The sequence below is a fragment of the Chroicocephalus ridibundus genome, chromosome 11 (assembly GCF_963924245.1).
Source record: "Chroicocephalus ridibundus chromosome 11, bChrRid1.1, whole genome shotgun sequence".
Taxonomy (NCBI): domain Eukaryota; kingdom Metazoa; phylum Chordata; class Aves; order Charadriiformes; family Laridae; genus Chroicocephalus; species Chroicocephalus ridibundus.
Window position 1 is genome coordinate 1,952,631 of NC_086294.1, and position 11,315 is coordinate 1,963,945.

An 11,315-nucleotide genomic window follows, 5' to 3' on the forward strand; every position below is an offset into this window, starting at 1 on the left:
ATAAAAGATGGGAGGAAATTCCCCAGAAGTTGATTGTTAGATTTTCCCCAGTCTCTCTTGGATGTGTACTCCTTTTTTTGGTTCATATATTTATCGTCCATGTACTTAACATGCTTTCTATTTTTTACATAGAATGTTGGTGAGCAAATCTACCTCCCTTTTGGCTTGATCTTGCTGCATTATAGTCTTGTGATATGTTTTTGCCAATGCTGAGGGTCAGAAGCAAAGCTGCAGCTTGTGTAGGGTCGTAGAGGAGACATGAGGAAGCTCTGTTGGCAGTGACATCATAGAAGAACTGATGGTCATTTCCCTGCCTGTCGTAGTTACTATGTTAGGTGCATGGTTGTGGCACTATGCAGTTTCAGTTCCTTGTGCTCAATATGTTTGGGCTAAGAAATGTTATTACAGCTTTTCTGTTCATTTGTATATGTTTTTAACTCTTGCCTTGATTGTCATGAACAACAGCCAGTCCTCAGGGTGTCTGATGAAATGTGGAAGGTCAGATTGCTTCTAATTGTCTGAGTGCAGGGGCACTTCCTGTGGCCACCTTGAAGGGTCACAGCTGTAAGAAGGGCAGCTGTTGTGTGCATACCTGTGCTGCCAGAGGCACACTTGTTTGTAGGGAAAGAAAGGAAACCCATTTCTACTGCAGTCTTCAAAGTGCAGAGCGGCAACCCAGCCCAGCCAAGGTTTCCATGAACAGAGTAGGGATCAGTGGGGGAACACGTGCAGGGTGTTCCCCACCACATGTCCAATTGCATGGTGGCCTCTGAGTTGGAGAGATATGGGTTGGACAGGTGGACTGTTAGATGGATAAGGATCTGCTGGCTGGCTGCATCAAAAGAGCTATAGTCAGTGGCACAGTGTCCAAGAGGAAACCGGTAACATGTGGTATTCCTCAAGGGTCTGTACTGTGTCCAATACTATTTAATGTATCTCAATAATATCTTGCTGAATGAGTGTCGTGGTTTCATCTGGGATGGACTTGACTTTCCTACTGGCATCTGGTAGAGTGCTATGTTTTTGATTTGTGATGGAAAAAGTGTTGGTAAAACACATATATTTTTAATTGTGCTAAGCAGTCAAGGCCTTTTCTGCTCCTCATGCTACCCCTGCCAGTGAGTAGGCTGGCAGTGCACAAGAGGGGATACAGCTGGGAGAGCTGACCTGAACTGCCCAAAGGGCTATTCCATACCATGTGACATCATGTGCAGTATATAAAGCTGGGGGAAGAAGAAGGAAAGGAGGGACATTTGGAGTTATGTTGTTTGTCTTCCCATTAATCCTGATGGAGGCCTGCTTTCCTGGAGAGGGCTGAACATCTGCCTGCCAGTGGGAAATGGTGAATGAATTTGTTTTTCAGGAGCTTTGCTCATGTGCTTGTGTGTGTGTCTTTAAACTGCGTTTGTCTCGAGCCATGAGTTTTCTCCCTCTTACTCTTCTGATTTTCTCCCACATCCAGCCCTGGGAGTGAGCAGGCGGCTGCGTGGTCTTAGCTGCAGCCTGTGGTGAAACCACACACAATGACACAGAGTGAGTGATCAGTGTGGGAGTGAGGGATCAGAGTGAGGGAGTCAGTGATCCCACAGGAAGTTTGCAGATGACTCCAAGCTAAGCGGTGGAGTTGATAAGCTGGAGAGAAGGGATGCCATCCAGAGGGATCTGGAGAGTCTGGAGAAGCTGGTCCTTGCAAATGTCATGAAGTTCAATGAGGCCAAATGGGAGGTCCTGCACCTGGGTCAGTGCAATCCAGAGTTTCGATACATAGAGGGGGATTGTGAATAGCCTTGTGGAGAATGACTTGGGGGTACTGGTGAGTGACAAATGGGACACAAGCTGGCCATGTGCACTTGCTGCGCAGAAAGCCAATTGTATCCTCAGCTGCATAACAAGTAGCGTGGCCAGCAGGTCAAGGGAGGTTATTCTCCCCCTCTACTCCACTTACAAAAGACATCACCTGGAGAGCTGTGCACAGCTCTGGGGCCCACAGTCGAAAAAGACATGGAGCAGTTAGAGTAGGTCCAGAGAAGGATCAGGAAAATGGTGATAGGGCTGGAACATTTCTAGTTGCTATGTAGAATGTCTGAGAGAGTAGAGGTTCTTCAGCCTGGAGAACAGAAGGCTCTGGGGACAATTTATTGCTCCTTTTTATTATATAAAGGGGGCTTCTAAGAAAGATGGAAACAGATTTTTACCAGGGTCTGTTGTGACAGGAGAAGAGATGATGGATTTAAACTGTAAGAGGGTAGGTTTCAATTGGACATAAGGAAGAAATTTTTTACAATGAGGGAGGTGAGGCACTGGAAGAGGTTTCCCAGAGAAGCAGTGGATATGCCATCCTTGGAAGGTTTCGAGGTCAGGTTGGACAGAAATTTGAGCAATGTGATCTAATGAAGGATGTCACTGCACATGGCAGAGGGGTTGGACTAAATGATCTTCAAAGGTCCATTATGACTCAAACCATTTTATGGTTCTATGAAAGGCTCGACATGGCTTTGCACTTTCCCATTGTCAGTCCTTCAAGTATGGAGACGCAAAAGGAGCAACTTGTGTGAATCACGAACAAAACTGTAAATGTTGTTCTGCTGTCTTACCATACAGCTATACATATTATATTTAGACTGATGCATTTCTCAGTGTGATTATTCTTCCCCCTAAACTAAAAATCAACAGGGGGACAAACACCCGAGACTTCCATGAACAAATGGAAGCAATTCAGGGAAGAAAGAAAACCTTTGCAGGTCCAGCATGAGAGGACTGCAATGACTTCTGCTTCTTTCTGTTTCTCACTACTTATTTTTTACTCCAACAAGAATATTTCCTATATTATAATACCTAACTGGGTATTCATCCCAGGTAAGGAAAGAACAGTTCAAAGTAACTGACAGAATGCTAGAAAGCTCTTAAAGACTTTGCTAGCTATAAAATAGCTTCCTGCTATTATGGTTGCGGCTAGACTCATGAAGAGCACCTGAGTTCCTTTATTTATTGCTCTGACACGAATAGTTATTTCAGAGTATTTATTGCGTCTGAAGGAAATGACCTAAAAGTACTTGACAGCACATCTCAGTTTTAAAAGTCTTTGGAGTTGATGCAAGAAAATCTTCCTGTGCTTCCTGATTCTAACAAAAGAGAGACCCCAAAGCTGGGGGCAGCCACTGAACAGCGGCCAAACTACTAAGTCCCCGGGAGCGCGGACATGGGCCGGCTGCGGTGTCGTGGCGGCGCCTCCGGGTGCCGCTGTTGGCCGACACGGAGCGGCGCTGGAGCCGCAGCCGCGGCAGCGGCAGGAGGGAGGAGCGCGGCAAGCTCTGGCGAGAATGGCGGTGAGGCAGAACCGGCGGCGAGCGTTCGGGCGAGCGGTGGTGCTGCCCGCTTTGCTGCTGGTGTTGTGCTGCCGGGCGGCGGCGGAGCGGATCCGGTACGCCATCCCCGAGGAGCTGGGCAGAGGCTCGCTGGTGGGGCCGCTGGCGCAGGACCTGGGGCTGAGCCCGGCGGAGCTGCCGGCACGCAAGCTGCGGGTGGCGTCTGCCGCTAACAGGCAGCTGAAATACTTCACGGTGAGCGGGGAGAGCGGGAACCTGTACGTGAGCGAGAGGCTGGACCGGGAGGAGATGTGCGGCGAGTCGGCGTCCTGCTCCGTCAGCTTCGAGGCGCTGGTGCAGAACCCGCTCAACGTTTTCCACGTCGAGGTGGCCATCCAGGACGTCAACGACAACGCGCCGCACTTCCTGCGAGACAATTTCCAGCTAGAGATCAGCGAGTTGACTCCTCCCGGCGCTCGATTTGCCTTGGGCGTCGCCGAGGACGCAGACGTGGGCAGCAACTCGTTGCAGGGCTACGAGCTGGAGGCCAACGGGTACTTCGAGGTGGAGGTGAAGGAGAGGCAGGACGGCAGCAAGTTCGCGGAGCTGGTGCTGCACCGTTCGCTGGACCGGGAGAGCGAGCAGAGCCTGCGTCTGTTGCTGACGGCGGTGGACGGCGGCGATCCGCCCCGCAGCGGCACCGCCCAGCTCTGCATCAACGTCACGGACGCCAACGACAACCCACCCGTGTTCGCGCAGGAACGGTACCGCACAAGCCTGCGCGAGGACGCGCCGCCGGGCTCGACGGTGCTGAACGTCTCCGCCTCCGACGCCGACGCCGGCACCAACGCTCGCATCACCTACGGCTTCCAAGAAGCTCCGGCCAAGGTGCTTCAGAAGTTCGTGGTGGAGGCGGAGAGCGGGACGATCAGGCTGCAGGAGGCGCTGGACTTCGAGGACACGCGAGGGTACACGCTAGTGGTGGAGGCGAGGGACGGGGGCGGTCTGGTGGCGCACTGCGAAGTGGAAGTGGAGGTGCTGGACGTGAACGACAACGCTCCCGAAATCGCGGTGTTGTCGGTGTCGAGCCCGGTGCCCGAGGACGCGCCGGCCGGCACGGTCGTGGCCCTGTTGAACGTGAACGACGCGGACTCCGGGGAGAACGGTCAGGTGTGGTGCGAGCTGTCGGGCGAGGCGCCGCTGTCGATGGTGTCGTCGTCGGTGGGGTCGTACAAGGTGGTGACGGCGAGCGCGCTGGACCGCGAGCAGGCGTCCGAGCACCGAGTGACGGTGGTGGCCAGGGACCGGGGCAGCCCGTCGCTGTCGAGCCGCGCGTCGCTGGTGCTGGAGGTGTCGGACGTGAACGACAACGCGCCGGTGTTCGAGGAGGCGGCCTACAGCGCCTACGTGGCGGAGAACAACGCGGCGGGCGCGCCGGTGGTGCGCGTGCGCGCGCGGGACGCGGACGCGGGCGCCAACGGGCGCGTGAGCTACTGGCTGGCGGGCGGCAGCGCGGGCGCGGCGCCCTACGTGTCGGTGGAGGCGCGGAGCGGCGCGGTGTACGCGCAGCGCTCCTTCGACTACGAGCAGTGCCGCGAGTTCGCGGTGGCGGTGCGGGCGCAGGACGGCGGGGCGCCGGCGCGGAGCTCCACGGCCACGGTGCGCGTCTTCGTGCTGGACCGCAACGACAACGCGCCGCGCGTGCTCTGGCCGGCGGCGGCGGCGGGAGCGTCGGGGTCGGGAGCGTCGTCGTTGCCGGCGGCGTTCGAGGTGGTGCCGCGTTCGGCCGAGGCCGGCTACCTGGTGGGCAAGGTGGTGGCGGTGGACGCGGACGCGGGGCGCAACGCGTGGCTGTCGTACGAGCTGGTGCAGGCGTCGGAGCCGGCGCTGTTCCGCGTGGGGCTGCACAGCGGCGAGGTGCGGACGGCGCGGGCCGTGTCGGAGAGGGACGCGGCGAAGCAGCGTGTGGTGGCCGTGGTGAAGGACCACGGGCAGCCGGCGCTGTCGGCCACGGCCACGCTGCACGTGGTGCTGGCCGAGAGCTTGCAGGAGGCGCTGCCGGAGCTGAGCGAGCGGGCGGCGGGCGCCGACTCGCCGGCCGAGCTGCAGTTCTACCTGGTGCTGGCGCTGGCGCTGCTCTCCGCCCTCTTCCTGCTGAGCGTGGCGCTGGCCGTGCTGGCGCGGCTGCGCCGGGCCGGGCCGCCCGCCGTGCTGCGCTGCCTGGGCGCGCAGCGCTTCTCCGTGCCCGGCGCCGCCTTCCCGGCCGACTTCTGCGAGGGCACCTTGCCCTACTCCTACAACCTGTGCGTGGCGCCGGCCCGCGCCGTGGCCGAGGGCGCTTGGCTGCCGCCGCCGCTGCCCAGCGTGCCCGCGGAGGAGCTGCTCGGCGCGGAGCCCTGCGGGAAGCCGAGCCCGAGCAGTAGCGCCGGCGCGGGAGAGCCGCCCACCGACGCCGACGCCCCGCAGGTGTGTAAGCCTTCTCGCTCTCGCTGTTTTCTTTGATCTGTGCTGAACCTCCGTGCCTATTCCCCTGGGATTGGATGGAGTGAATGGGATATGCTGTGGGTGGGGAGTGCTGGTCTGTGTGTCCGTGGAGAAATGAAAGATCGGTGTAACTCCCTTTCATTCAGAGCAGGCCATTACCAGCTTTGGTTGGTTACCAGCTTTGGCCGTTACCTGCTTTGGTTGGCCGTTACCAACCAAAACTTCTTGGTTTATGGGTGGTCACGGGTTGAGGTACAGCTGAGAGGTTTTGTCTCCAACTCTTGCTACTTATAATCGTCTGAGGTATTAAGGGTGAAGGCGAATCCTTACTGTGTAGAATGAGATCCGCTGGTTCTGCTTGACAGACTCGCGATTGATACTTGCAGTTGGAGATATTTCCTTTCTGATCGATATTTCCCCAAACTATGTACTTGGATCTGGTTAATAGATGGACAGGAACATTTTGATTAATGGTTTTTCAATATTGGAATCTCAAAGGAAACGTGCGTGTAGGTCCATGAATGGAAAAGAGACAGATTCTTCGTCCCTAGTGAAAGCAGAGAGTGTCGCCCAGCTTTCGGGGGAAGGCTGCTGCAGAAATGGCAGCATGAATAGGACGAATGAATTTTGTCCAGGCATGATTTTTCCGAGCTCCCTGTGCAGTTATTTCTCTCTGTCTTTTTTTTTTTTTTTTTTTGTTCTTCCATGCCCTTTGGTTGTTCCCTCTTTTTACCCTTCCTGATCTGCCTTTCATACACAAGCTGAGATACAGAATAGGATGTCAAGGAAAAAAAAAACCTCGCATTTAGCATTTCAGACCCTGTCGTGTCTTCCTCTCCCCTTTTTCCAAAGAGAGGTGCTTGGACCTGGTTGATCGCCTTGAGAGGGGAATGCTAGACTGAACAACTTATGAGCAACTTGTTGAAAGAGTTGTGTCTGCCTGTTTACAAGGGGAGGGCTCTACCCGTCCTGAGATCACATGTAAATGGACTCAAAATGAGAGCACTTAGGCACTTGAAGTCCATTTGCACCTTTACAAATGGTCCGGGCAGAGTTTAGGGTCCTGTGCCGTCGTAGAGTAGTTGGTGGAAAAGGTGTCCTACCAAAGTAAAGATGCAAGAAATAGATGAATGCCTTACTAATAAGCATCAGTCTATTACCGCTTGGTTTCCGAAAAAAAAGTCAAAGTGTCTTTCGCTTGTGTCAATGAGCCTGATATCTCAGGTTCTGCGCGGCGTGGTCGGTGTTTATATCACGTTTTGTATAGAAGAGCCTGTTATGTTTTGCTGTCTTCGACCGAATGATTCAAGCATGCCTGCTACAAAATTCCTGAGGGGGACCGACATTTGCACGAATGGTATCAAACTCGTAATAATCTACAGGTCATATTACGAAACAATATTTTACTTCCCATCTATCGCCAATAGCAAGTCATTTTTCCTGTGCGATGTAAATAACATGCATCGTTAAAGAAAAGAAGGACTTAGAGAAAAGGCAATGCCGGAAATCCCTACTGTCCTTGTGAGGAAGGATCTTCCTTTTGGTTTGTTCTACTGGTCAGGATTTGGGGAATTAATGTAACTGTATGACGCTTTTGGATTTCCAAAAAGGGTGAGGGAAAATTAATTCAATTGCGACGAGAAAAAAGAAAAAAAAAAAGCTGTGCAATTCGTGGTGGAGACTGTGATTTCGGACGAAAGGGTTAAGGGTCACAGTATTTTGCACGTCATGTTCAGAAAGATTAACAAATATATCACTGTTACAAAACGTGTTTCCCGTGCAGTAGAAATAACACAAAACCGGAGGGCTTGTTATTACTTTCTGCTGGTCGTGATGTCCTCGAGGATGAAAGAAGAGATGGTCTGCAGAAAAGGCATCGCAGGAAATCCGCGGTGGACGCGAAGCGGTCTCCGTGGGCAGCGCTGGGTGGCTGCAGTGCCGGGAGGAGGCTGCGGGTGCCGCTGTTGACCGAGGAGGAGCGAGAAGGCGGCAGGAGCGGTGCAGGCAACCCCGCCCGCTGCGGCCAGGCTTCCTCGCTGTCTGCCTGGCCGGCTGGGCGGTCGGTCTGTCTGCGAGCGTCCGGGTGGTGCGGAGCACTGGTGCAGCGAAGCGGAGGGGTCCGCGGCAGCGTCGGGGAGCGCCGAAACGGTCCCGGAGACGGATCGGCAGGCGGATCGGGAGGCGGAACGGCGGGCGGCGGTGCCGCGTAGGAGATGTTTGCGGCGGGGAGGCTCTGGGTCCCGTGGCAGCGAGCCCTGCTGTGGTGCGTCATGGTGGCAGCGTGGGAGGCAGTGTGGGGACTGCTGCGCTACTCGGTTCCTGAGGAGATGCCGAAGGGCTCGTTCGTGGGCGACGTGGCCAAGGACCTGGCCTTGGACCTGCCGACGCTCCAAGACCGCGGCGTCCGCGTTGTCTCCGAAGGTAGGACACAGTATTTCGCCCTGCACGGGAAGACGGGACATTTAGTGACGGCGGAGAGGATAGACAGAGAGCAGCTGTGCGAGAGTGTGCAGCAATGCGTGCTGCGCTGTGAGGTGATCGTGGAGGGGGAGATGCGGGTTTACGGAATCGAAGTGGAAATCAGGGACATTAACGACAACGCCCCCAGCTTCCGAGAGAAACAAACGGAGCTGAGAATGAGCGAGATGACAGCCCCGGGGTCGCAAATTCCCCTGGCAAAGGCTCACGACCCGGACGTGGGACGGAATTCCCTGCAGAGGTACGAGCTGAGCGGCGACGAGCACTTCTCGCTGTCCGTGCAGGCGGGCCCCGGCGGGGACCAGCGTCCCGAGCTGGTGCTGGCGAAGGCGCTGGACCGGGAGGAGGCGGCCTTTCACGAGCTGGTGCTGAGGGCGAGCGACGGCGGCGAGCCGTCGCGGACGGGCACGGCGCGGATCCGCGTGGCGGTGCTGGACGCCAACGACAACGCTCCCGCGTTCAGCCAGGCGGAGTACACGGTGCGTGTGGCGGAGGACGTGCCCGTGGGCTCCGCCCTGCTCACCGTCACGGCCACCGACGCCGACGAGGGGATGAATGGCGACGTCAAGTACTCATTTCAAACGGTTTCTGTGAAAGCCTCGAAGATTTTCCATCTGGACCCTAAGACGGGAGAGATCACGCTGTTGCGTAGCCTGGACTTCGAGGAAGGCGACTCGTACGAAATGGAGGTGCAGGCAAGAGACGGAGGAGAGCTTTTCGACACGTCAAAAGTGACGATCACAGTGACAGACGTGAACGACAACGCGCCCAAGATCTCAGTGCGGTCGGCGCTGAGCGAGATCTCTGAGGACGCCCCGCCGGGGACGGTGGTGGCCCTGCTGCACGTGCAGGACCGCGACTCGGGCCCCAACGGCCAGGTGCGGTGCAGCATCGCCGAGAGCCTCCCGTTCCGTCTGGAGAAGACTTTTGAGGACTACTACCGCGTGGTAACGGCGCGGGAGCTGGACCGTGAGGCGGTGTCAGAGTACAACGTGACGGTGCGGGCGTCGGACGGCGGTTCGCCGCCGCTGTGGAGCAGCGCGATGCTGTCGCTGCGGGTGCTGGACGTGAACGACAACGCGCCGGTGTTCGCGGAGGCGCGGTACAGCGCGCGGGTGGCCGAGAACAACGCGGCGGGCGCGCTGGTGCTGACGGTGCGGGCGGCGGACGCGGACTGGGGTCAGAACGCGCGCGTGCGGTACCGGCTGTGGGAGGGGCGCGTGCGGGGCGCGCCGCTGTCGTCGTACGTGTCGGTGCACGCGGAGACGGGCGCGCTGTACGCGCTGCGCTCCTTCGACTACGAGGAGGTGCGCGAGGTGGGGCTGTGGGTGCGGGCGGAGGACGGCGGCGCGCCGTCGCTGAGCAGCAACGTGTCGGTGCGCCTGGTGATCGTGGACGAGAACGACAACGCGCCGCAGGTGCTGTACCCGCCGCCGGCGTCGGGCGCGGGCTGGGCGGGCGTGGAGCTGGCGCCGCGGTCGGCGGAGCCCGGGGCGCTGGTGGCCAAGGTGGTGGCGGTGGACGCGGACGCGGGGCAGAACGCGTGGCTGTCGTACGAGCTGGCGAAGGCGACGGAGCCGGCGCTGTTCCGCGTGGGGCTGCACAGCGGCGAGGTGCGCACGGCGCGGGTGCCGCTGTCCCGCGACGCGGCGCGGCAGAGCCTGGTGGTGGTGGTGAAGGACCACGGGCGTCCGGCGCTGTCGGCCACGGCCACGCTGACGGTGGTGCTGGCCGAGAGCGTGGGCGAGCTGCTGTCGGAGCTGGGCAGCGCGGCGGCGGCGGCGGCGGCGGCGGGCGAGCCGTCCGTCAGCCTGACGCGCTGGCTGGTGCTGGCCGTGGCGGCCGTGTCCTGCCTCTTCCTCGCCTTCCTGCTGCTGCTGCTGGCGCTGCGCCTGCGGCGCTGGCGCCGCTCGCAGCTGCTGGCGGCGGGCAGCGGCGCCTTGCGCGGCGTCCCGGCCTCGCACTTCGTGGGCATCGACGGCGTCCGCGCCTTCCTGCACTCCTACTCGCACGAGGTGTCGCTCACCGCCGACTCGCGCAAGAGCCAGCTCCGCTTCTCGGGCGGCAGCTGCTGCGACACCCTCCCGGCGCGCCCGCCGCCCGACGAGCCCGCGCCGCTGCTCGCCGAGGACGCCGACGGCGCCCGCCGCGCCGACCCCGACGCTCCCCCGGTGAGTTCCTCCCACCACGCTTGCTCTGCCACGCCTCCCTCTCCCGCTTCTCTGCTCTTTCCCACCCGTGCTCTCTGTCCTGTCTGTACGATGAGGTTTAGTTACAAGGAAGGCAAAGCTTCGTTGATCAGCTCGCTGTGTGGTGGTGCCTCTTTCTCTGGGGAGGTGAACGTGGTCTCGTTGTTCAGCGTTAGAGTAGTTGTGTGAGTCAGGAGAAGTGGGGCAGCTGTTGTCTTGAGTTTGGTTAGATCAGTGCTTTTTGTTGCTATCATGTGCCAGGTCGTTTCTCATTTTGTCCGCTGACGTAACACCGATTTACCTTTCAGTATTAGCTGTTCTGAACGAATGTATTACATTATCAGAAACTGGAAGTTTTCCTTATTTTCAGTGTGAACTTACTAGGTACTAGGATGTGCTGTTGAAGGATAAAAGAGGGATGGTTTGCTCTTTCCCTTTTCAGTGCCTAGCTGTAATTTAACACAATGCAGATCTCTTCTCCCTGTATAAATTTGGTCTGAGATATTCGGAGCTCTGGGAGGTGCTTCCTCTGTGTTTGCATGTTGTCATCAATTTTTAACTAACATTTTATTGAGGTACTTATGATAAATCCATAAGGGGAACTTCAGAGGAGACAAGTGTGTATTCATTTCCCACTAAATACCTTTATTATGTACTTGCTTCCTTCCTTTTTGCAGGTGTTAACTTCTTGCCTTCCTTGTTTTGATGAGCTCAATTTCGGCTTCTTTTTGAGATAATGTGTGGAAGATGCCATCTGTTACATTTGTCTGACTGTCCTGTGGGTGTCTTTCATGTTTACAGCTGCAAAGAGCTTTCACAGACATGTTTGCATAAAGGGTTAATGTAAGCAATGCTCTTC

General features: G+C 57.1%; 2 protein-coding genes across 2 annotated transcripts; both read left to right on the forward strand.

Moving 5' to 3' along the window:
• Positions 1-3,320: 3,320 nt before the first annotated feature.
• LOC134522157 (protocadherin gamma-B5-like) lies at positions 3,321-5,807 on the forward strand. Its single transcript, XM_063349477.1, has one exon. The coding sequence runs from the start codon at positions 3,321-3,323 to the stop codon at positions 5,805-5,807; it is 2,487 nt and encodes an 828-aa protein (XP_063205547.1).
• Positions 5,808-7,987: 2,180 nt separating this feature from the next.
• LOC134522122 (protocadherin gamma-A5-like) lies at positions 7,988-10,645 on the forward strand. The gene has a single exon (XM_063349427.1). It carries the CDS (start codon positions 8,003-8,005, stop codon positions 10,643-10,645), a length of 2,643 nt encoding a protein of 880 aa, XP_063205497.1. The 5' UTR covers positions 7,988-8,002.
• The last annotated feature ends 670 nt before the right edge of the window (positions 10,646-11,315 follow it).